The following is a 25,130-nucleotide window of genomic DNA, read 5'->3' as shown; positions in this document are numbered from 1 at the left end:
ATGTACATTCAGGTGGTTCTCCAATCACTTGGGGGAGGGAGCAAACTCACTAATGCATTATAACTATATTGTTGATTGATCTCTAATGCAGAGCTAATACAGAATATTTATGTTATAAATAATACATTGGCTAGCTGAAGTTTAAAGTTTGTTTTTCCTTGTTACCGTAGCTCTTTGTACTTTGTATTTTTTATAATAGCATAGATATAATACAGTTGTAGAAATGGCTGCTCATTTATTTTCCATTTGTACATAAAAATAAAAAGGGGAATGAATCAGTTTTCCCTTGTAATGGCAATCTGACCCCATGTAAAGGTTGAGAATTTAGTGCATTCATAACTGTAATTAGGCTGCCTTATGAACATAATACTGATTACAGACATTGGCTTCAATTCATCAAAGGGTGTTCGATAACAAAATCCCAGTCCTTAAAATACCGCATTGGGTATTTTACACTTCACTGTGCTAATTCATCAATATTTTCACACATGTGGTAGATGTTCGGTAAGTTACCGAAGAGGTCCAGGCAGTGAGGGCATTACAATAGGAAAGAGGCAGCACCGACATCCCTATACATGTGCCTTTTATATTTGTTGTGCTGCCTCTGCTCTTGCTGAATCTGTCTCATTCTATTTACTTGCCACAGCTTAGATGAACTGCTAAGAAACATTACACATTCCCTGCTTAGGTCATTTTGCCACGAACTCCCACTTGCATCCCTGCATATTTAAACAGGCACTCAAGGGGTTACACTACCGAAGGGTGCCTAGAAAAGAAGGGTGCCTGGAAAATAACTTTAATTCTTTTCTCTCCCCTGGCTGCCTGGGGGGGTCTGTTCCACCCAAGAAGCCTGGCCAACCTATCAGCAGCACTTGCAGGGGACAGGGGGGAGGTTTCTATGGTCCTGTCACACACGGAGAAGGCATTCCAAGCTCCTTATCGACAGGGGAGAGCTGGAGATAAACACCGCACATGTTATCGAATGCTGTGAGCTTGATGAATTAACATTTGCTGACATTTTACTGACATGTGTTGAGGTAATCACTTAACAAGTCGGTAATTTATCTCTCTGCACAGGAATGTCTGCTTCTCATGCGGTAACTGCTTTGATGAATTAACATTTTACTAAGTGCTCCGTAAAGTCAGCTGTTTTCAGCATTACCGAATGCGGTAATGCTTGATGAATTGAAGTCATTGTATAAGAATTCATTTATCTTGGTTCTCCTTAAATTGTGTCCTTTCATATATTTTATATAAAGTTGTTCTTGTAATTCTGTCTAAGGTTTTCATTAATATTTATTCCAAGTGTTGATTTTTATTTTCCAGCCTATGAATTGCAAAACTGTCCAGTCCCTCATCCATTTAAGAATGGGTACATCATTAATTCTGATTATAGTGTGGGACAATCAATATCTTTTGAATGTTATCCAGGTTATGTACTGATAGGACACACTGTTCTCACTTGCCAGCACGGTATAAATAGAAACTGGAACTATCCTTTTCCAAGGTGTGAAGGTAAGTACATTATCGTGGGAGCTTGTATGCCAATTACTTGCATTTTAAGTGCTTACAAAAAACACTGAAATGTTCTTATTTTTAAAATGGTGAAGATTAATTAATTTGGTCCTTAAATAGACCCTAAATGTATTGACTGCTAACAGTGAACCATCTTAGGTGAGGTGCACACTAACAATTATTATCCGCGCTGCTTGGAAATAACATTGAATTTTCCTGTATAAATAGCCTGGCTTTTCTAACAAGCAATTATTTATTGTTTCTGAGATTAACATTACAACTTGCACCTTCTCTGAGGCTCTCTGGAGGAAAGTAAATATGATGGCATAAATAGGGCAATTTGCTGTGTGATTCATTAGCCCTAATGCTTCATTATTGTGTAAGTATTCAGCAGTCCCTCATTGTACAATGATTGTGTCTGTTTTTCATGCTTCGCGAAACCTTTGTTGCTAAGGTTAATAATCTGAAGAAAAAGTAGTCAATAACTTTTGCAGTCGTGAGGACTGGAAAAAAAATAATGTTCATTTTAAAGTGCTTGGCTTAAATGAAGTGTATAACACTGTACCTTCATTTAAACTAAGCTAATGGGTACATTAATTATTTGTAAAGTGGAACATAAGTGTTTTTCTTGTGTACAGTCTAGCAGAGGCTTGCTATTTTGCTTTTCATGCTAATTTCACCTGTTCATTTTCATTATTTGACACAGCTCCTAATTCTTGTCTTAATGGTTACTTTGTCTCTATGACCTCTGAAATGTTGAAAATCATAACATTTTAAATACATGTAAACACATACAAATATGAAGTACGTTCCTTCCAGAGTAAAATGAGACATAAATTACTTTTCTCCTATATTACTGTCACTTACAGTTGGTAATAGAAATCTGACAGAACCGTTTTGGCCTAGCCCAGTGACGGCTAACCTTGGCACTCCAGCTGTGAAAAAAACTACAAATCCCATCATGCCTCTGCCTCGTCGAGTTATGCTTAGAGCTGTCAGTGTATTGCAATGTCTCATGGGACTTGCAGTTCCACCACAGCTGGAGTGCCAAGGTTAGCCATCACTGGCCTAGCCCATCTACTCAAGGGGGATTTTCAAGGGTTTTAGTTATTTTCAAAACCACTTAGTGAATTGCAGTTGCTTAGTCAAACTGGCAAAAAAAGTGTGCAGTGAGGCTGGCCAGCATCTTTGTATAAATATTTTTCGGGGAGTGTCTTTATAAAGAATAAAGGCCATGCTGAAAATCCCCCATGGGCTAGCCAAAAACCTGTCGGTTCTGTCAGATTTCTACTACCTACTGTAAGTGACAGCAACATAGGAGAAAAGTAATTGATGGCTCATTTTACTCTGGAAGAAATGTACTTCTTATTTGTATGTGTTTACATGAATTTTACATTTTACATTTTTTCACAATAATGGTCATTTAAGCTTTGGGCTATAGTGGACACATGTAGTCATTCTACTAATCTGCATCATAGGATGTGTTTGCTCAGTAACCCCCATATTTGTAACACTCGCCATTAGAGATGGCTCAAACCTCCAATTTTCGGTTCGCGAACCTCGAACTTCCGAAAAAGTTTGTGAACCTGCAAACTTTTTGAACCGCAATAGACTTCAATGGGCAGGCAAACTTCATAAACTACAAACATTGTTTCTGGCCACAAAAGTGATGGAAAAGATGTTTCAAGGGGTCTAACACCTGGAAGAGGGCATGGAGGAGTGGGATACATGACAAAAGTCCCGGGGAAAATTACGGATTTGACGCACAGCAGGGTTATAATCCCTAAAAGGCAGAAATCACACTGCATTGCTAAATTGGAGATCTAAAGTGCTTGAAAACATCTTGCGTGTGTAGACATGGATCAGCAGTTAGTGTAAGTAGTGTACTGCTTCACACTGACAGACCAAACTCACTGTGTAACGCACCGCAAACAGCTGTTTGTGTAGTGATGGGCGTGCTGGACTAGTGTGCACGATGGCGAGAGTGCAGGCGATGGCGGTTTCCAAGCCCATATGGTCAGGCTGAAGAAGCTCAATGACAGAACAACAGTGACTGATCGAATTTGGTCTGTCCACAATGAAGCAACAACCTTATTATCTTGGACATGCCCCCCTCCCCCCAACACACTCATATAGGTCATTGCTTCATTGTGATACACAAGCCCCTTCACCGTGGCAAGGTAACAATCACGAAGGGGAATTGACACGTGTACATGCCTTTTGTTTTGTTGTTGCAGCCGCAGTGCAGCCACAAAAATATAGCATGTACACACACCAGAAACATTACTATTATATTTGGTAGCAGCCGCTGCTGACAGCAGCGGCCATAAAAATTCTGTTGGTGGTGGCGGAGAAGGCAGTCAAGTGGCCTGCCGGCAGAGATGCTGTTTGGGGATTGACTTAGTCTTGGGACAGGCAGCAGCGGACGGCAGGCAGAGATGCTGTGTCTTCCTCTGCCTGCACGCCGTGTGACTGCCTGCCCCAAGACTAAGTCAGTCCCTGACTTAGTCTTGGGGCAGGCAGTCACACGGCGTGCAGCAGGGGCGCCTTACGGCATAGGCATTACAAGCATTGGCCTGAGGCGGCATGCTGGGGAAGGCGCTGCGGTGGGACCGCGGCCACCCGCCGCTACTACTGTGCAGAAGTACTCATTATGTTTATTTATTCACTCACGTGCTCTCTGTCTCGGTGCCTGAGCCAGCAAGCCCCCATTGCCGCCTCACACACGCCCCTTCCTTCCGCTACTGGCCAATAGAAGCAGTGTTCAACACTGCAATTCCCACTCCTCCTCTAGTCCGGCCCCTTCTCTATAGCAGCAGCCGCATGGGTACAATGTTTACCTCGTGCGGTGCCGCCTCTTACTCCGCCCACTGCCAGTCAACCAGGAGCCACCAGGGCATTTTGGCTCCTGCTGCCCAGACGGTGCCCCTGTCCTGCCCATTGGCCCTGCGTGGCGGCTTCCCCCCAGAGGAGTCCAGACATGTGGCTGCATCCCCCTCCCCATGCACAGACACTCGTCCAGGCGAAGGACCGCTAGAGAAGCCCAGTGTGTCTGTGACTCAGACACTGACTGGCAGCCAGCCTCAGCGCAGCCTCGCAGGAGAGAGTCAGAGAGACAAGTCAGTGGGACCGGATGGACGAAGTGTACTGAACACAAGCAGAGCACAGCAGCCAGCGTTATCTGACCTGGAGAGGAGCTGAACTGCATGGCTAGCCTGTGAGTAGAGGACTGGCAGTAACACGTGTGTGACCCCCTCCCCCCTCTGTAGTGACAGGATCAGAGACAGGATCAGAAGCACTGTATGAGGTATCTGCAGCGCTTTCAATTTCACTACAGAGGAGGGGAAAGTGTGTGTGTGTGTGTGTGTGTGTGTGTGTGTGTGTGTGTGTGTGTGTGTGTGTGTGCTTTGTGTGTGTGTGTGCTTTGTGTGTGTGTGTGTACGTGTGTGTGTGTACTGTGTGTGTGTACTGTGTGTGTGTACTGTGTGTGTGTACTGTGTGTGTACTGTGTGTACTGTGTGTGTGTGTACTGTGTGTGTGTACTGTGTGCAGGGCCGGCGCTACCATTAAGGCAAAGGAGGCAGCTGCCCCAGGGCCCCAGAGCCTGTAGGGGCCCCCAGTGGCTACAAGAGGAAAATTTTTTTTGCAAATCGGCCTTATAGTTTTTGAGAAAATCGATTTTAAAGTTTCAAAGGAAAAAAAAAATACACATTTAAAAACCTGCCGACTTTAATGGTTAATAGCAAATCCACCTTAAATGCTAGAAACCCTACATTTGCAGGATATGTTAAGGAGATCATTATGAATAAGAGGAAAAAACAATTTTTCAAAAAGACCTTATAGTTTTTGATAAAATCAATTTTAAAGTTTCGAAGGAAAAAAGTATACTTTTAAATGCGGTAAATGTCACTTTTAGTAGCAAACCTAATGGTAGTGTAATTTTACATGCATCAAACGAAAGCGCAATAAATTTCCTGACAGGGTTTCCAGGGGGTCTATACGCAGCCGCAACGCTTTGGCCAGGGATCGCTATACAGCCGCAATATGGCTGTATGAAGATCCCAGGCATTTTTTCCTATTTTCCCCCCAAAAAATTTATGTTTAGAGTGTGGGAATTTTTTTAAAAAAAAAATTATGTGGGGTCCCCCCTCCTGAAACTTTTTAACCCCTTGTCCCCCATGCAGGCTGGGATAGCCAGAATGTGGAGCTCCGACCGATTGGGACTTCACACCCTGTTATACCAGCTGCAAAAAAGGTCCCCTAATGCCGATTTTTGTTCCGGGGTATATGTTGGGGGGGGGGCAGGTTTATTTTGCCCTGGGGCCCCATTGTTGCTTAAACCGGCCCTGACTGTGTGTGTGTATGTGTGTGTGTGTACGTACGTGTGTGGTGTGTGTGTGTGTGTGTGTGTGTGTGTGTCTGACTGCCCTGTGATTATCCTGCAGGACATATGGTTCCCATATGCTCCATCCTCTCCCTCCCTCCTACGATTATTCTCTGGTGAGACATTGCCGCATTACGATTATTCTCTGGTGAGACATTGCCGCATTACGATTATTTTTTGGTGAAACATTGCCGTATTACGATTATTTTCTGATGAGACATTGCCGCATTACGATTATTTTCTGGTGAAACATTGCCGTATTACGATTATTTTCTGATGAGACATTGCCGCATTACAATTATTCTCTGGTGACTCATTGCCGCATTACGATTATTCTCTGGTGAGACATTGCCGTGTTACGATTATTTTCTGGTAAAACGCTGCCGCATTACGATTATTTTCTGATAAAACATTACCACACTACGATTATTTTCTAGTGAAACATCATTATTTTCTAGTGAAACATCGTTGCGTTACAATTATTTTCTGGTGAGACATTGCCGTATTACGATTTTCTGCTAAAACGCCCCATTATGATTATTTTCTGATAAAACATTGGCGCATTACGATTATTTTCTGGTGAGACATTGCCGCATTACGATTATTTTCTGGTGAGACATTGCCGCATTACGATTATTTTCTGGTAAAACGCTGCCGCATTACGATTATTTTATGGTGAAACATTGCTGCATTACGATTATTTTCTGGTTAAGCGCTGCCGCATTACGATTATTTTCATGGGGGAAGGGCACCAGGGAAGGGGGGGGGGGCGCCACAGGTTTTCTCGCCTAGAGTGACAAAATGGCAAGAGGCGCCCCTGGCGTGCAGGCAGAGATGCTGTGTGTGGGGACTGACTTCGGGCAGGCAGTTGCCCTCCGGGATTCATTCCTCATTCATTTTGATAAAGGTGAGGTACTGAACACTTTTTTGACCTGACGGCTTGACAGTTCTCACAGTACCGAAGGTACTCATCCCTGGTGCATGAATGCTAAGGCTAGGGTTACACTGTGATTGAAATCACTTGAGACAAATTGAATTTGTTATTGATGCTTTATTGGCATCAATATTGTGAGCCCTCCGAGGGACAGTTAAGTGACAAGACAATATATTCTGTACAGCCCTGCAGAAGATGTTGGCACTATATAAATACTAAATAATAATAATAATAATCAATACATTGATTTTCAGTCAAGCAATGAATATATCAGGTAATACATTGCTTTTAAACAAGTTGTGCTCACAAGTTCTCACGAGTAGTGAGCTATTAGAATTTGTCATTACAATGAGGCTTAAATACCTCAGGTGTGCAGCTGGGAGATAAAGGGTTACTTTCCCAGAATTCCGCTGGCTTCTATGCATATCATGTCTCGCATGCGGCCTATGGGACGCCTTGCAAGACTCACTAGTGAGCACTTCCTCCTTCCGGCTTGAAGGAGAAAGTGCACACTAGTGAGTCTTGCAATGCGTCCCATAGGCTGCGTGCGAGACGTGATATGCATAGAAGCCGGCGGAATTCTGGGAAAGTAACCCCTCGTCTCCCAGCCGCACACCTTAGGCAATTAAGTATCGCTGATATATATATATATATATATATATATATATATATATATATATATATATATATATATATATATATATATATATATATATATATATATATATATATATATACACACACACATATATATATATATATATATATATATATATATATATATATATATATATATATATATATATATATATATATATATATATATATATATTATTTTTTTATTTTTTTGGGTCAAGGGCTTGAAAGACTTTTTTATCGGTAAGGTATAAAAACATCTCCTTGTAGAAAACTATGAAAAAATTTTAATTGAATGAGGCCATGGGGCCATATGCAATTTAAAGTGATAAGAAGCTCAAAACATACAAGCTTCTCTCAGGATTTACCAGCAAATTCAATTGCTGGCTTCACATGAGTGTTGTTCAATCATAAAGAGCATAAATAGCTGCTAGTAGAATATTGGTAAATTTACTAATATTCTACTACTTCTTTCATATAGTAAAATATTGGTAATATTTACAGATATTTTATTGCGAACTTACCTCTCCCTACTCTCACACAGAACCCCTCCCAGTGGTGCATAAACTTTACCCCACCCCCTGGTGCCTAACGGTAACTCACCAGTGGGCAAGTCAATTTAACTCCACCCCCTGTGGGCTAGGCAGTGCTTATTGGTGCATGGCGCACTACGCATAGCACCAGAATCGGGCATTGCTATAGCCAAAAGCCATTTTTTTCGGACTGCTTCAGCTGTCACTGTGCACCAGTCATGGGGAACTTTCAGTCACAATCTTTTTTTTTTAACCTAATGAAATTAAGTTTCTTAAATGTGTTTAAGAACATTACTCAAATATGTGTTTTCTGTACTCTGTTATCATAATGTAGAAACAAACATTATGCCATTTTCTTTAGCTAGCTGTTAAAAGGTATAGCTTTGTACACTTTTTTTACCCATGTATGAAACATCATGGTATGTGTGTATGTTTACTTATATATTGATGTATACATAGAAGATCCCTTAGTAGAAACACAGTGAGGACGGAAATAGTGGGGCTTGTTGCTAATTTGTACTGTTTGGGTTACAGGGCATTGGTATATTTATATGCAAAGAAAATATAAACCAGGATGTTGCAATGTGTATGTTTCAAAGAGTTATTGAAACAAGTTTAGTGATGGTCATGTCTAGGATTACTCATGGAGAAGCATGTGATTTGTTTGATCAGCTGACAGATTTGCAAAGCTCTGATTTGCTGTGATCATATCCTGCTTTAGCACATAGTCATGACTAACAAATCAGAGACTTGCATATTTATCACCTGACCAAACTGATCAGATGCTTCTCCATGAGTTCTACTAGACATAACCATCACTAGTGATGAGGTTAGTGTAGTGTAGGGATAATGGGCTTGATTCATTAAGCTGCACTGCTAAAGCAGCACACCTTAATGTGAAGGAGCGGCCACTATGCATGCCTTACATGGAAGCGCTTGCTGCTATGTAAGAAGTGTGCCTTAACTATAGTTACTATGTATAGGTAGGCACGCCCCTGTCTAAGGCTGTTTTAGCAGTGCAGCTTAACCACCCTGGCGTTCTGATTAAATCGCCAGGGTGGCTGCGGGAGGGTTTTTTTTAAATAAAAAAAAAACTATTTCATGCAGCCAACTGAAAGTTGGCTGCATGAAAGCCCACTAGAGGGCGCTCCGGAGGCGTTCTTCCGATCGCCTCCGGCGCCCAGAATAAACAAGGAAGGCCGCAATGAGCGGCCTTCCTTGTTTTGCTTACATCGTCGCCATAGCGACGAGCGGAGTGACGTCATCGACGTCAGCCGACGTCCTGACGTCAGCCGCCTCCGATCCAGCCCTTAGCGCTGGCCGGAACTTTTTGTTCCGGCTACGCTGGGCTCAGGCGGCTGGGGGGACCCTCTTTCGCAGAGGGTCGCGATCAGGCAGCACACGCGGCTGGCAAAGTGCCGGCTGCGTGTGCTGCTTTTTATTTCACAAAAATCGGCCCAGCAGGGCCTGAGCGGCAGCCTCTGGCGGTGTTGGACGAGCTGAGCTCGTCCAGACCGCTCAGCAGGTTAATGAATCAAGCCCAACATGCCTTATAAATAAAAATTGAAAAAAAAAATGGCAACATGCAAATAGTTATCAGTAGGATATATATATATATATATATATATATATATATATATATATATATATATATATATATATATATATATATATATATAAATATATATATATACACTGTATATATATGTGTATATACTGTACATATGTGTGTGTGTGTGTCTCGTATTTCTTCATATGACAAAATATGACACAAAAATGCAGCAGAGTTACAGTATGATATAGTTTTGATGGCTTTGGAATGTAATTTTAAAAATTGTCTATTGAGAACTCTAAATGACTGAGCCAGTTATTTCTGCATTTTAACACATATTGTTTTCATTCCAGCACCTTGTGGATATAACGTGTCATCGGAGAACGGCACTATTTACTCGCCAGGATTTCCAGATGAATATCCCAATTCAAAGGACTGTACTTGGCTTATTTCTGTTCCACAGGGTCATGGGGTTTATATTAACTTTACTTTACTCCAGACCGAACCAGTGAATGATTACATTGCAGTATGGTATGTGACCCATAGTGAATAAATTGCTTTTAAATTGATTATTTTTCCTTGACTCTGCAACTATGTAATGGATGTGGGACTACAGCCTGACATTTTTAAGAAGCAAAATAATAACACATAAGGTCAGAACATGAATTTGGAAAACTAATCAATTTTTATAGATACATGCATGGCACACATTAAATAAGTAATCAATCACTAGCATTTTACCTCTCACAATCTGAGATCTTATTAGAAATACTCTGGCAGAGATATTTAATATACTGTGTAATGTATTATAGTGAGTATGAGGAATACATTTCTCATGTCCTGATATTAAGTGTACTAGATGGAATTCTACTGAGAACTGTGCCATGAGAAAAGTGTGCTATAGCATAAGTATGAGTATAGAAACCTTGTGTATACAGCAGCATATCATTCATCAACACTAATACATCCAGATACATTCATTCATGCAAAAATACAGGTCTACAGTCCACTCAGATAACCTTAGTGTATAGTCAATACAGAGGTTATTGTGTGTACAAATTATGTGTCAACATGTGACTTATTTAAAATAAAAGAAATCAGATAATTACATTGGAAAAAGGAAGCCTCTGGATTCTTAAGAGGCTTCCCCTGTTCTTGTATGGCAGCCCGTTCCGTGTTGGGACCCCAAAAGAGTGGCCTCCCTGCCCCCCTGCACTAGCATCATCCTGCTTGGCATCCAGAGGAAATAGCCAAGCCCAATTATGTCCCTGTTACTGCTCAGGCACCGATGACTCATGTCTGTGCAGTAGTGCGGACTAGTTGAGCTTTTTCCATAGAAAGCCGAGTGGGATGCTGCTAGTGTGCCTGCACAAGCTGGCCACAAGCAGCGACAAGCTTTTTTGGGGGTCCCAGTGCTGTAACAGGGCTGCGGAGAAGGACAAGAGAAGCCTCTTTAGGATCCAGAGGCTTCCCCCTCCCAAAGATAAGGGCACTTTTTTCCGCTACAGGTACACTTTAAAATTGATGTGGTGCCAATAGTTAAAATTTGGTTTCAGTGTTTACTTAACCTATTCTGCAGATCTTTACCGATAAAAAAAACATACTTCCCTATCAATAATACTCATTTTGAACTAGTAATGGTGTTCTTTGGACCCCTAACTAGTTGTGATTAGAGATGGCCCGAATGGTTCGACCGCGAACCGATTTGCGCGAACATCGCTGGTTCGCGAGTTTGAACCTCCCCCTATACTACATCATTAGGCTTAACTTTGACCCTCTACATCACAGTCACCACCAGACCCAGGGCAGCCAATCAGGCTACACTCCATCCTGGAGACCCCCCCCCCTTATATAAGGCAGCTCCGTCTGCCATTTCCCTCACTTGTGTGGCTGCAGTAATTAGAGAAGGGAGAGGTTGCTGCAGAGACATAGGTAAAAGCTTAGTTAGGCTTTTTAGCTTGCTCCTTGCTGATTCTTATTGCTAAAAAGCACTCCACAACAGCTCTTTTGAGAGCTAATGTTGTTCTTGTGATCTGTTTTTCTTTGTGTGTGGTCCACTGACACTTGCATATACAGCCGTCAATCAGTTGCAGCTGACCCTTGCTAATTCCTATACTGTGCAAGGCCCAGCACATTCAGTGACTACCTTTTCACTGAACGTGTGTGACAGCTGCACATTTGTAATACAAGTTCAACCATGCATACCTGTTCACGGTACCTGTGTGTGCAACAGGCAGCTGCACATTGGATTGATACCAGTCACTGCATACCTGTTCAGTGCACCTACGTGACCACACTAAGTGTTATATTATATACCAGTCACTGCATACTTGTTCACGGTACCTGTGTGTGGACAGCTGCACATTTGTAATACTAGTCACTGCATACCTGTTTATGGTACTTGTGTGTGACAGCTGCACATTTGTAATACTAGTCACTGCATAATTGTTCACAGTACCTGTTTGTGTGACAGCTGCACATTTGTAATACTAGTCACTGCATACCTGTTCATGGTACCTGTGTGTGTGACAGCTGCACATTTGTAATACTAGTCACTGCATACCTGTTCACAGTACCTGTGTGTGTGACAGCTGCACATTGTATTGATACCAGTCACTGCATAACTGTTTACTGCACCTGTGTGTGTGTGACAGCTGCACATTTGTAATACCATTCACTGCATACCTGTTCACTGCACCTGTGTGACCAAATGCTGTATTATATACCAGTCCGTGCATACTTGTTAACTGCACCTGTGTAACAGCTGCACATTGTATTGTAAATACCTGTCACTGCATACTTTTCACTGCATCTGTGTGACTGCACATTGTATTAGTCAAGTCAGTGCATACCTTTCACTTCACCCCCCCCCGATACGGACAAAACAGGCAGAGACAGACCCAGAGGCAGGCCACCCGGCAGGTCTGTTCGAGGTTGTGCTGATGTAATTTCATGCGGCCCTGGACCAAAGTACAGTGCTCAGAAGAAGGCATGTCCCATCAACTCCCAAGATTGTCAGGACGTAGTTGACTATTTAACGCAGAACACCTCATCTTCCGCAGCCACCAGCGCTACTACAAGCACCACATCCGCTACATTTGACACACAGGAGTTATTTGGTGGGGAATTAACTGATTCACAGCCATTATTGTTACAACAAGATGAATGCACTAAGCAAGTTACACCACTTCATATGTCTGAGTTAGGCGATACTATGGACGTAAGGTGTGAGGAGGAGGATGATAAAGTACCTGCTGTTGGTGCAGTTTATGAGGTGTCTGAGGCAAGCAAAGCTGGGGAGGATGATTATGATGATGATGATGATGACGATGATACTGCCATGGATGCCACGTGGGATCCTAATAGACAAGATGACCAAGAGGACAGTTCAGAGGGGGAGTCAGAGAGGAGTAGGAGGAGACAAGGTTGCTGAAAGAAGCAGGGGGAGCTCATCATCAGAAACAGCTGGTGGCAGTGTCTGGTGCCATGTATCACCACCTATGGACAGCCAGCCAACATGCCCATCAAAGCCAGCTGCTGACGCCACCATAGAGCCATCACCCCAGGGCTCAGCGGTATGGAAATGTTTCTAGTGTGTCTGCCTCAGATGAGAGCAATGCCATCTGTTCTCTCTGCCACCAAAAATTGAGCCGTGGGGCGAAGGCACATGCAGAAAAGGCACAAACTGCAATAGGAAGACCACCTGAGGAAAAGCAGCACACAAAAGCAAAGCCACCCTCCTTCTCTTCCTTCTTCAGGTGTATCATCCTCAGCCGCTTTCTCCCTTCACAGCCACCCTCCTCCACTCCGCCTCTCACCTTGAGTGGTTCCTGCTCCTCTGCCCACAGCAGCAGCCAGGTGTCTGTGAGGGAAATCTTTGAGCAGAAGAAGCCAATGTCTGCTAGTCACCCCCTTGCCCGTGTCTGAAAGCTGGTTTGGTGGAACTGTTAGCTCGCCAGCTGTTACCACACCAGCTGGTGGACTCTGAGGCCTTCAGAAATTGGGCCATTGGGACACCGCAGTGGAAGATACCAGGCTGCAATTATTTCTCAAAAAAGGCGATACCCAAACTGTACCATGAAGTTGAAAGGCAAGTGGTGTCATCTCTGGCACACAGCGTTGGGTCAAGGGTCCATCTGATCACGGATGCCTGGTCTGCAAAGCACGGTCAGGGCAGGTACATTACTAACACAGCCCTTTGGGTCAACCTGGTGAGTACGTGGCTGAGAGCAGGGAGTATGTGGCTGTGCAGCGGACCTAGTTGTGACACCTCCATGGCTTGCAGAAAGGTCTCCTGCCACCTCCTCTCCTTCTCCTCCTACTACTCCTGCTACATCCTGTTCGCTGTCATCCTCCTCCTCCTCCTTGGCTGAGTGGCAGTGCAACTCTACTGGTGCTGCGATCTCCTCTCCAGCTACACAGCCCCAGCTCCTTAGGGCCTATGCTGCGTGCCAGGTACAACGGTGTCATGCCATCTTAAACATGTCTTGCCTCAAAGTGGAGAGTCACACCGGAGCAGCTCTCCTAGCTGCTCTTAACAAACAGGTGGATCAGTGGCTGACCCTGCACCAACTGGAGATCGGCAACGTGGTGTGTGAAAATGACAGCAATCTCCTTTCGGCTTTGAATATGGGAAAGTTGACACATGTACCCTGCATGGCAAATGTGCTGAATCTAATAATTCAGAGATTTGTGTGTAAGTTCCCAGGCTTACAGGACATCCTGAAGCAGTCCAGGAAGGTGTGTGTGCATTTCAGGCGGTCTTACAAGGCCATGGCATGCTTGGCCGATATTCAGTGGAGAAACAACTTGCCGGTGAGGTGCTTGATTTGCGATAGCCCGATTTGCTGGAATTCAACGCTCCTGATGTTTAACCGCCTGCTACAACAGGAGAAAGCCATCAACCAGTATCTCTACAACTACAGTAAAGGGACATACTCTGGGAGATGGGGATGTTCTGGCCAAAGTACTGGACACTCATGCAAAATGCCTGCTGGCTCATGCGGCCATTTGAGGAGGTGACAAACATGGTGAGTGGCAGTGAAGGCGCCATCAGCGACTTGATCCCATATGCTTTCTTCCTGGAGTGTGCCGTGCGTAGAGTGGTGGATCAAGCTGTGGAGGAGCATGAACAGGAACAGGAGGAAGAGTTTTGGGATCAATTCTCAGCAGAACCAGATGTTTCCTCAACACCTGTGGCAGCACAGAGGAGGGAGGAGGAGGAAGAGTCATGTGGGGAAGAGGAGTCAGATGAGGAAGGTGTTTTTTTTTGAGGAGGAGGCAGAAGAACAACCACAGCAGGCATTGCAGGGGGTTTGTGCTGTTCAACTTTCCCGTGGTATTGTTTGTGGCTGGGGGAGGGGGAGAACTTACCTGACATCACTGAGGAAGAGCAAGGGGAGAAGGGTAGTACGTCTGAATCCAGATTTGTGCAGATGGTGACTTTCATGCTGTCCAGCCTGTTGAGGGACCCCTGTATAAAGAAACTCAAGGGGAATGACCTGTACTGGATGGCCACGCTACTAGACCCTCGGTATAAGCACAAAGTGGCGGAGATGTTACCAATTCACCAGAAGGCAGAAAGGATGCAGCACTTGCAGAACAAGCTGGCAACTATGCTTTACAGTGTGTTTAAAGGTGATGTCCCAGCACAACAGAATAAAGGTACCACTGCCAGTAATCCTTTTCCCATGTCCACGCAGGCAAGGACAGGTCGCTCCAACGATCTCATGGTGATGTCGGACATGCGGACATTCTTTAGTCCAATGCCTCACCTTAACCCTTCTGGATCCACCCTCCACCAATGCCTTGACCGGCAGGTAGCCGACTACCTGGCCTTAAGTCTTGATGTAGACACTATGAGTAGCAATGAACCCCTGGACTACTGGGTGCGCAGGCTTGACCTGTGGCCAGAGCTGTCACAATTTGCCATCCAACTTCTGTCTTGCCCTGCCTCAAGCGTCCTGTCAGAAAGGACCTTCAGCGCAGCTGGAGGCATTGTCACTGAGAAGAGAAGTCGCCTAGGTCAAAAAAGTGTTCAGTACCTCACCTTTATCAAAATGAATGAGGCATGGATCCCAGAGGGCTACTGCCCGCCCGAAGACTAAGTCAGTCCCCACACACAGCATCTCTGCCTGCACGCCGTGTGACTGCCTGCCCCAAGACTAAGTCGGCCCCCACACAGCATCTCTGCCTGCAGGCCACTTGACTGCCTTCTCTGCCACCACCAACAGGGTCCAGGACTCTAGGTGGATTCCTGAATTTTTAAAGCCGCTGCTAGCAGCGGCCGCTAACAAAATCAATAGTATTTTTTTCAGTGTGTGTGCATGCCTGCCTAATTTTTCTGGCTGCACTGCAGCTGCAACAACAAAACAAAAGACATGTACATGTGTAAATTCCCCTTCGTGAGATACCTTGCTGCGGTGAAGGGGCTTGCGTATCACAATGAAGCAATGATCGCCAGGGGGGGGAGCACACCCAAGATAATAAGGTTGTTGCTTCATTATGGACAGACCAAATTCGATCAGCTGGACAGTCACTGTTGTTCTGTCACTGAACTACCTCAGCCTAGCGACCATATGGGCTTGACAACCGCTATCACCTGCACTCTGGCCATGGTGCGCAACAGTCCAACACGGCCGTCACAACACAAACTGCTGTTTGTGGTGCGTTACACAGTGAGTTTGGTCTGTCAGTGTGAAGCAGTACACTAGTTACACTCCCTGATTGATGTATACACATGCAAGATGTTTTAAAGCACTTTAGGCCTCCAATTAAGCAATAAAATGTGATTTCTGCCCTTAAAACGCTGCTGTGCGTCAAATCCCGATTTACCTCCGGGACTTTTGGCGTGTATCCCACTCTGCCATGATCCCCCCCCCCCCCCCCCCCCCAAGTGTTAGACCCCTTGAAACATCTTTTCCATCACTTTTGTTGCCAGCATAAATGTTTCTAGTTTTGAAAGTTCGCCTCCCCATTGAAGTTGGTTAGCGTTTTGCAAGTTTGCGTGAACCCAAACTTTTTTGAAAGTTCGCATTCGAGGTTCACAAACCTAAAATCGGAGGTTCGAGCCATCTCTAGTTGTGATGGGAAATTTGACAAGGAGATTTCTCTTGCTACACTGACCATCACATTCCATGGGCTAAACCGGAACTTTGCACAGAACTAATCTGATTTAGATGGATAATGATACCTATCAGTTTAACTAATTAATCAGTTGACAGGTACAAAATCTATAGTTTCCAAACCTGATTAGCCAGTTCTGCCCACAGTAATTCCTACTTTCCAGCTCCCAGGTTCTTTGTTATACTCCAGGAAGATAGTATAGTATAGTGTTTCTTCTCAGAGTCTCCTCAATTAATAACTTTTTTAGCGAAACTATGGAACAGGTAATTTTTAATAAAATCTTGTCTGCATATAAGAACTGCTACCTGACTTTAAGTATTTATTGGGGCAGTACACTATAAACACACAGAAACCGTTAATTGAATGGTTAAATGAGCAATGTATTCAGAGTTCACATGGTCCAATGCAAAGCAGGTTTTGGAGCACCAATTACTGCCTTTGATTAACTGAGCCATCACTATGATTAACTGAAAATGTCACAATTAAGAATCTACGACTACACACAGCACACACTTATTTCATGTCAATTAATATGCCACTTTTACTGTCTACTGAGACAAATTACAGAAACATTAGTTATAATAATATAATTACACCTGTTAGAAGCTTGGACATGTGAGTTAAAAATACATAGCCCAAACCTCAGTTAAACATGTATGTCATAATATTTATGGTTCTAGGCAAATAAGCTCCTGATTTTGACCTTTCTTGTAAATCTTTTAAGTGTGTTTTTCACTTTTGTTCACTTGTGTGGTTTCACTAACCAGTAGAGAAGCACAGAGACACTTCTCAAATGACTAACATTTATTTTGACTTCAAAACATTCAATAGTGGCAGCAACTACTTATATCAACTTGCAATTTCAAATTGAAGATTTTACTAATAGCAATATTTCCATATTCATCTATTTTTCATGCATCTTTTTCATGAAACTTTAGGTTTTTTTTTTAAAAAAAATGGCCCGACAGAAGACTGCGCACAATACAAATATATTGCGCTCTATGACCCAGATGCCCTTTTTTTGAGTGATTCTTAACAAATGCAAAAAGGATTTCTTCACAAGGAACGATGAGATGATGCAAATAAAGATGTGACTCAGAATGTCATATATAACATCATACTAACCTATACCCATTTCCACAGTTGTAGCCAGTGCCCTTTGCCAATGTTTAGAAATGGGAGGGGGGGAGTGGTTAGTTGCTGTACTAGTCTTAGAATGTCATATAACACCCCATTCCAACCTATACCCATTTCCCTTTGGTGATGATCACAAATGGGAGTGGGGAAAGGATAGTTGCTATACTAGTCTTAGAATGTCATATAACACTATACCTCATACTAACCTATACCAATTGCCCTTTGGTGATGATCAGAAATAGGAGGGGGAGAGGTTAATTGATGTACTAGCTTAGAATGGCATATTTATCATACGTTTCACAAAGCTGACCTGATCATCATTTGCATGCTCTCTATTTACTGCTTTCTCTTAAGAGATTATGAATTTAATGTTTTCCTTGAGGCAATTATTTTTTCCTTTCCATGAAAGCAGAGTTACTCTTTAATTTTCAGAACAGCAGCCAGCAAGCTTCTCACTGGATTCATAACCAGCAAGTTTTAGCAAGCAAACTAAAATGATCACAATTTTCCTTCCTAGCGCTGTAATCCAAAAATAAAACACAGCAAATGCGCTTACAGCTTTTTTCCATTCCCTGGAAAATGTGCAATCCTGGCTTTGAACATAACCTCCAAATTCTGTGTGGGACACATGCAGCTACACAGATAACTACAGTGTCCTTTATCAACAAGTTATGTGGTTTCATTTAGCTCATCCCATTATAGTTTTTTTAAGAACATTTAAGGATGAGGTTGATGCTTGTTGATAAGATGTTCTGGGAAATAATATGCTAGATTTTCATTTGACATTCAGCATTGACTTCATATGGTAGACTCTAGTGGTCAGAAAGGTTTCTGATAAAAGAAGAACAGACCACAAGTTAAGTGATTTCAAACAACCCCTTGCTAATCTCTGATGTACTTGAGTACACATCACAAAAGAATGAGGGTTCTGGTAAAATTCAGGCATTGCTGCCTACAAAGGCAACATGAAAGGAATGTTTGATGCCGTCAAAGGTCTCCCGGGTGATAATAAGGTTCTTTTTTTTCCATTTTAACTGAGCAACTGCTGAAAACCACATTGGAAGGTGTATAAGAAAGTTTTTCCCAGATACAGTGTCCAGTCATACCGTATAGATGCTTGTCAATACACTTTTCCTGCTTTACTGCTGCTATTAATGTAATTCCACTGTTTCTACATAAAAGTTACAAAGTAGCTTAATGAAGTTAAAACTGAAAAGAAACTATTTAACAATAATCAGCATTTTTAACAGATACCTATTATTGCTTTTATTTGTTGTTGACATTGCGTCTACATTTTCTTTCTATTTTAGGGATGGAATTGACCAGAATTCTCCTCAGTTGGGAGTTTTCAGTGGTAATACAGCTCTTGAAACTGCTTATAGCTCATTTAATCAAGTGCTTATTAAATTTCACAGTGACTTTTCAACCGGAGGATTTTTTGTTCTCAATTTTCATGGTAAGTTTAAGGATATATGCATTATATCTTACATATAAACATACGATGGATATTGCAAAATAACATGTTCAGAATAATAATAATAATAATAAACATGCTAACTATGTATATGTTTGGCAGGACAGTATGCAACTTTTCCTAAAATAGCAATTCATATTCTTTATTGTTCTTGAAAAGCAAAGCTCTTTAACAGATTTTTAGGTGATTTTCATCCTTGTCTTGTTTTTAATTTTTATTAAAACATAAATAGAACCTTATATCTAAACAGGAAGAACTAAAATATACATAGGGGTGTAAGCAAGGTACCTACCTCCTAACAATGAACAACAAGTTTTCAATAAAAAAAAAATGCACCAACCAAAATGTGTTTTGTGATTCTTCCCACTTCATTTTAAAAAAAGCAGATACCTTTCTTACACTCCTGTGTATATTTTAATTTTTATATCTTTGGGTCCCTCCGAACTTATGTGTAAGTTCTACCGCCGCACTTTTTTTTTGGGGGGGGGTGAATTGATATGTGGAAGTTTTTTTGTGTGTGAAAGTGGGAACCTCTCAATCTATACATGCATTATCGTTAGAGATGTAGCGAACGGTTCGCCGGCGAATGGTTCGAGGCGAACTTTGGTGGTTTTGCGGAACTTTTGCGGAAGTTCGATTCGCCCCATAATGCTCTATTGAGCAAAACTTTGACTCTCTACATCACAGTCAGCAGGCACATTGTTGCCAATCAGACTGCTCTCACTGCTGGAGCCCCACCCCCCTTATACAAGGCAAGGTCCTTGAGCCATTTGACTAACTTGTCTGCCTATACTAATTAGTTAAGGGACAGCTGCTACACACACTCTGCTAGGGAGAGTTTAATTAGCCTCTTGTAGGCTTTCCCTCCACCCTCCTACCTATTCCCTCCTCCCTCTTAACGGAGGGAGGAGGGTCTCATCTGCCAGGGAATTCTAGTATTTCAAAAGCCAGCTTACATACCGTGGCTGGGGATTGAACCCAGGTCTCAGTGAATGGTAGGTAACTAACATATCCATTATACCACCAACACTACTAGCTGAAGCTAGCCTAGCATGTACCATGTATGCTCAATCCAAAAGAAAAATTAGACAAGACAAATAACATTTATATCACACTTTTCTCCTGGCAGACTCAAAGTGTCAGAGCTGCAGCCACTAGGGCACGCTCTATAGGCACTAGCAGTGTTAGGAAGACTTGCCTAAGGTCTCCTACTGAATAGGTGCTGGCTTACTGAACAGAAAGAGCCGAGATTTGAACCCTGGTCTCCTGTGTCAGAGGCAGAACCCCTTAACCATTACACCATCCAGCCACTGCTTAAGGATATGTTGCCAGGCATGGCCTTGCCTTCTGTGTTCAACAGTTGTCCAAAGAGAACCCCAGATAGCCAGGTAGATTTATCTCTCTCTCTCTCTCTCTCTCTCTTTCTCTCTCTCTCTAGTAGGGATGTTCACCGCTTTCCACGGAATTGTATTTTTGAGCATAAATGGATTGAGCATAAATGGTACATGCTAGGCTGGCTTCAGCATGTAGTGTTGGTGGTACAGTGCCACTGCACCACCAACACTACATGCTGAAGCCAGCCTAGCATGTACCATTTATGCTCAATCCATTTATGCGCAAAAATAAAATTCTGTGGAAAGCGGTGTCCATCCCTACTAGAGAGAGAGAGAGAGAAAGAGAGAGAGAGAGAGAGAGATGAATCTACCTGGCTATCTGGGGTTCTCTTTGGACAACTGTTTAACACAAAAGGCAAGGCCATGCCTGGCTACATATCCTTAAGCAGTGGCTGAATGGTGTAGTGGTTAAGGGCTCTGCCTCTGACACAGTAGACCGGGGTTCGAATCTCAGCTCTGTCTGTTCAGTAAGCCAGCACCTATTCAGTAGGAGACCTTAGGCAAGTCTTCCTAACACTGCTACTGCCTATAGAGCGTGCCCTAGTGGCTGCAGCTCTGGCGCTTTGAGTCTGCCAGGAGAAGAGCGCGATATAAATGTTATTTGTCTTGTCTAATTTTTCTCTTGACAACTGTTGAACACAAAAGGCAAGGCCATGCCTGGCTACATATCCTTAAGCAGTGGCTGAATGGTGTAATGGTTAAGGGCTCTGCCTCTGACACAGGAGACCAGGGTTCGAATCTCGTCTCTGTCTGCTCAGTAAGCCAGCACCTATTCAGTAGGACACCTTAGGCAAGTCTTCCTAACACTGCTACTGCCTATAGAGCATGCCCTAGTGGCTGCAGCTCTGGCGCTTTGAGTCCGCCAGGAAAAAAGTGTGATATAAATGTTATTTGTCTTGTCTAATTTTTGTCTTGGATTGAGCATAAATGGTACATGCTAGGCTAGTTTCAGCTAGTAGTGTTGGTGGTATAATGGATATGTTAGTTACCTACCATACACTGAGACCTGGGTTCAATTCCCAGCCACGGTATGTAAGCTGGCTTTTGAAATACTATAATTCCCTGGCAGATGAGACCCTCCTCCCTCCGGTAGGAGGGAGGAGGGGAACAGGTAGAAGGAGGGAGGAGCTCCAGGTATTACAACCCTTGAAACATGTTTTCTATCATTTTTCCAGCCAGTAGAAATTTTTCTAAATTTTAAAGTTCGCCTCCTCATTGAAGTCTATTGCGGTTCGTGAACTTTTTCGCAAACCGAACTTTCTGCGGAGGTTCGCGAACAGGGTTTGCAAACCGAAAATTGGAGGTTCGCGACATCACTAATTATCTTGCCTGATTTGCTGTGAGTGACTTGACAGCCCAACTATTAGTTCTTGGAGAGCGACCACTTCTGTTCACAAGAAAGACCCAATCAACTGAATGGAGATGGGGTCAAAATCTCCATCTGCCTGTATAGTGGTTTTCATAAGTGATGTTGTAACGAACATCAAATTTTGCATTTGCAGATGTGAATTTACTACAAATGTTCACAAACCAGCCATTCGTGGCGGGCTCCATAGACTTAAATGGCAGATGAACAGCTGTTGACTTTAGCAGTTAATAGCAAAGTTCCTGTACGTACTAGAAGAAATACCACATTTTTAGGGTTTTTTAAAGAGGACAGTGGGAACAAAAGGGGAAAAAATCAAAAATACCTTATAGTTTTTGAGAAAATTGATGTTAAAGTTAGAAGAAAAAAGTAACAAAGTTACTGCAGTAAAATGAATGAAAATTTATTAACATGTATATAAATGTATTTATTTGTATTTTTTATATATGTTCAGAGTTTGGGAAATATGAAATGTTTATTTCCAGAAAGAGTAAAATGAGATAAAAACACAACCATAAATAAAGTCCTTTATTATCAGTAATGTCCCACGCCAATATCCTCTGGTTACATTTTGATTGAAGATCTCTCTGCCACACACCCGCCGCCACACACCGCCGCTCATTGCCCAGTTCTAGCTGTACTAAGTACTGAAGTGATCTTCAATCAAGATGTAACAAGGATATTGGCATAGGATCAGGTAAGTATTTATAGTTAATTAAAAATATTAAAGAACTTTTCTTGCATCCAGTAGCCATTTAACTCAGGAAAATCCAGGCTCCCTAAGATGTGGATCCCGCTACAGTATGCGCTTTCTACTTTACTAAAGTAACATAAATTCTATATTATGCTAAACATTCTATCATAGCCGATCACCCCTGAGCCACTGGAGGGGACAGCCATGGCACACGTACAGCCCTGCCTTAGATTGCAGCGATGTACGGGGTAATTCGACAGTAATCTGTCTGGTAGTGATGATCACCACTGGGAGGCTGAGGGTGGAGCGGAGCTCCACCTACCAAGCAGAGATGTGCGTGCATCAGTGTGCGCAATCTCCTGCAAAACAGGCCCCAAGGACCTTACGCCAATTGGTGCTAGGCAGACCTGGGCTGCCGCCGCGGCCACGCCCATCGGCGTGATGTGGTTGGCAATAGGTTAAACAAGATGAAAATGATCTCCTAGAAGAAAACTGAAAAAAAAGTGAATTAAATAAGGGCATGTGGGCCATATCCTATTAACTTTTCCCATAAGCTTTCCTTAGGTAGATATTATCAAACCTTATCAATAAAATGCTTTTAAAGGGGAACTGAAGAGAGAGGTATATGGAGGCTGTCATGTTTATTTCCTTTTAGACAATACCAGTTGCCTGGAAGCCTTGCTGATCCTCTTCCTCTAATACTATTAGCCATAGCCCCTGAACAAGCATGCAGCAGATCAGGTGTTTCAGTGGTTCAGACTTATAAGTCTGATCTGACAAGACTAGCTGCATGCTTGTTTCTGGTTTAATCAGATACTACTGCAGAGAAATAGACCAGCAGGGCTGCCAGGCAACTGGTATTGATTAAAAGGAAATAAACAGGACAGCCTCCATATACCTCTCTCTTCAGTTCCCCTTTAAAGCTTCCATTAAAGTAAAGAAATACTCAAAATTAGTTAAATATTACCTTTTTACCTACTTTGTACTTTTTCAGTTGCTAAGTACTGAAAATAAATTTTTTAGATATGATGAAAATTGATCTTCTTGGAACAAATCAGGTGAAAAATTACTAATATATGGCCCTGTGTCCTTTATGCTACAGTTATATTTGTCCTCTTTAAGTGGAAAGTAGAGATATTCTTTACATTTATTGTCTACCGTCTTTTTTTTCCCAATCCATTTTCATCTTACCACTTTACAAAATTACAAGATACAGATAATTGTCAATATGTAAATATTTATGTGTTAGAACTAGCCAAAGTAAATGTGCTTGTAGGACCAGGATAAACAGAAACACGTTATTAATGAATAATTAACTGTTAAAGGGGCACTATGGCTAAATTCTTCTTATATTATCATTTAATATAAAATATGTACAATTGTAGCAATGTGTAAGACTTGTATTGTGGCTGAATAAAACTCTGCTTCAATATTGCTTTACCCTAAATCAGTGCTGGAGTCCCGTCGCCAGAGAAAGCTAAGCGACGCTGAACCAGCACATTCCATTCTGCAGGAGGAGGCTGCCTTATCAGTCGTTTCATCTGAAGTTGTAATCTCCCCCTTTGATGTATGGGAGAGGTTTCACCCAATGTCTAACTGCACATTAGTGCTGTTACAGCTCCTCTGATCTGCCGTACCTCTCAGGACAATGACGTATGGCTCTAATGAAAAAAATGCTCCCCGCTGAGGCCCCCCTTCAGAGACACAAGCAGGACACTGGCTACACAGCACTTGCGTGTGCTGAATCTAGACGCTGGAATCCTGTGCATAAGAGAAGCTGGTCTACATGGCAACTGACAACAAGTGGTGACCCTGCCTGTGCCAGCTTCTCTGAAGGGGGGCCTCAGCGGGAAGCATTTTTTTCATCAGAGCCGTAAGTCATTGTCCTGAGACGTACGGCAGATCAGAGGAGCTGTAACAGCACTAATGTGCAGTTAGACATTGGGTGAAACCTCTCCCGATACATCAAAGGGGGAGATTACAACTTCAGATGAAACGACTGATAAGGCAGCCTCCTTCTGCAGAATGGAATGTGCTGGTTCAGCGTCGCTTAGCTTTCTCTGGCGACGGGACTCCAGCACTGATTTAGGGTAAAGCAATATTGAAGCAGAGTTTTATTCAGCCACAATACAAGTCTTACACATTGCTACAATTGCACATATTTTATATTAAATGATAATATAAGAAGAATTTAGCCATAGTGCCCCTTTAAGATCATACTTTAGCTCTTTGTCCATGATATTGGTGAATCCACAAAAGGCATTGCCGAAATGTTACTCAAGCATTACACAACATGCACAAGCTCTGTGTTACAAACATTTTTAATGTATGTTCTAATAAAAGGTATATTTTAAAGGAGTATTAAATGGTGCACAACACTCATCTT

At 42.6% G+C, this 25,130-nt stretch overlaps 1 protein-coding gene across 1 annotated transcript in view; it reads left to right on the top strand.

The window, feature by feature from the left end:
- The window catches only part of CSMD1 (CUB and Sushi multiple domains 1), a 2,205,021-nt gene that overhangs the window by 1,906,514 nt on the left and 273,377 nt on the right, over positions 1-25,130 (top strand). The window contains 3 exon segments of the mRNA XM_068281348.1: positions 1,327-1,515; positions 9,908-10,085; positions 19,127-19,272. Of these exon segments, the coding sequence (XP_068137449.1) occupies positions 1,327-1,515; positions 9,908-10,085; positions 19,127-19,272 (513 nt within the window).

Source organism: Hyperolius riggenbachi, chromosome 4 (assembly GCF_040937935.1).
Source record: "Hyperolius riggenbachi isolate aHypRig1 chromosome 4, aHypRig1.pri, whole genome shotgun sequence".
NCBI classification, from domain to species: Eukaryota; Metazoa; Chordata; class Amphibia; order Anura; family Hyperoliidae; genus Hyperolius; species Hyperolius riggenbachi.
Note: the sequence above shows the minus strand (reverse complement) of the source record. Positions and strands in the feature narration are given on the sequence as shown.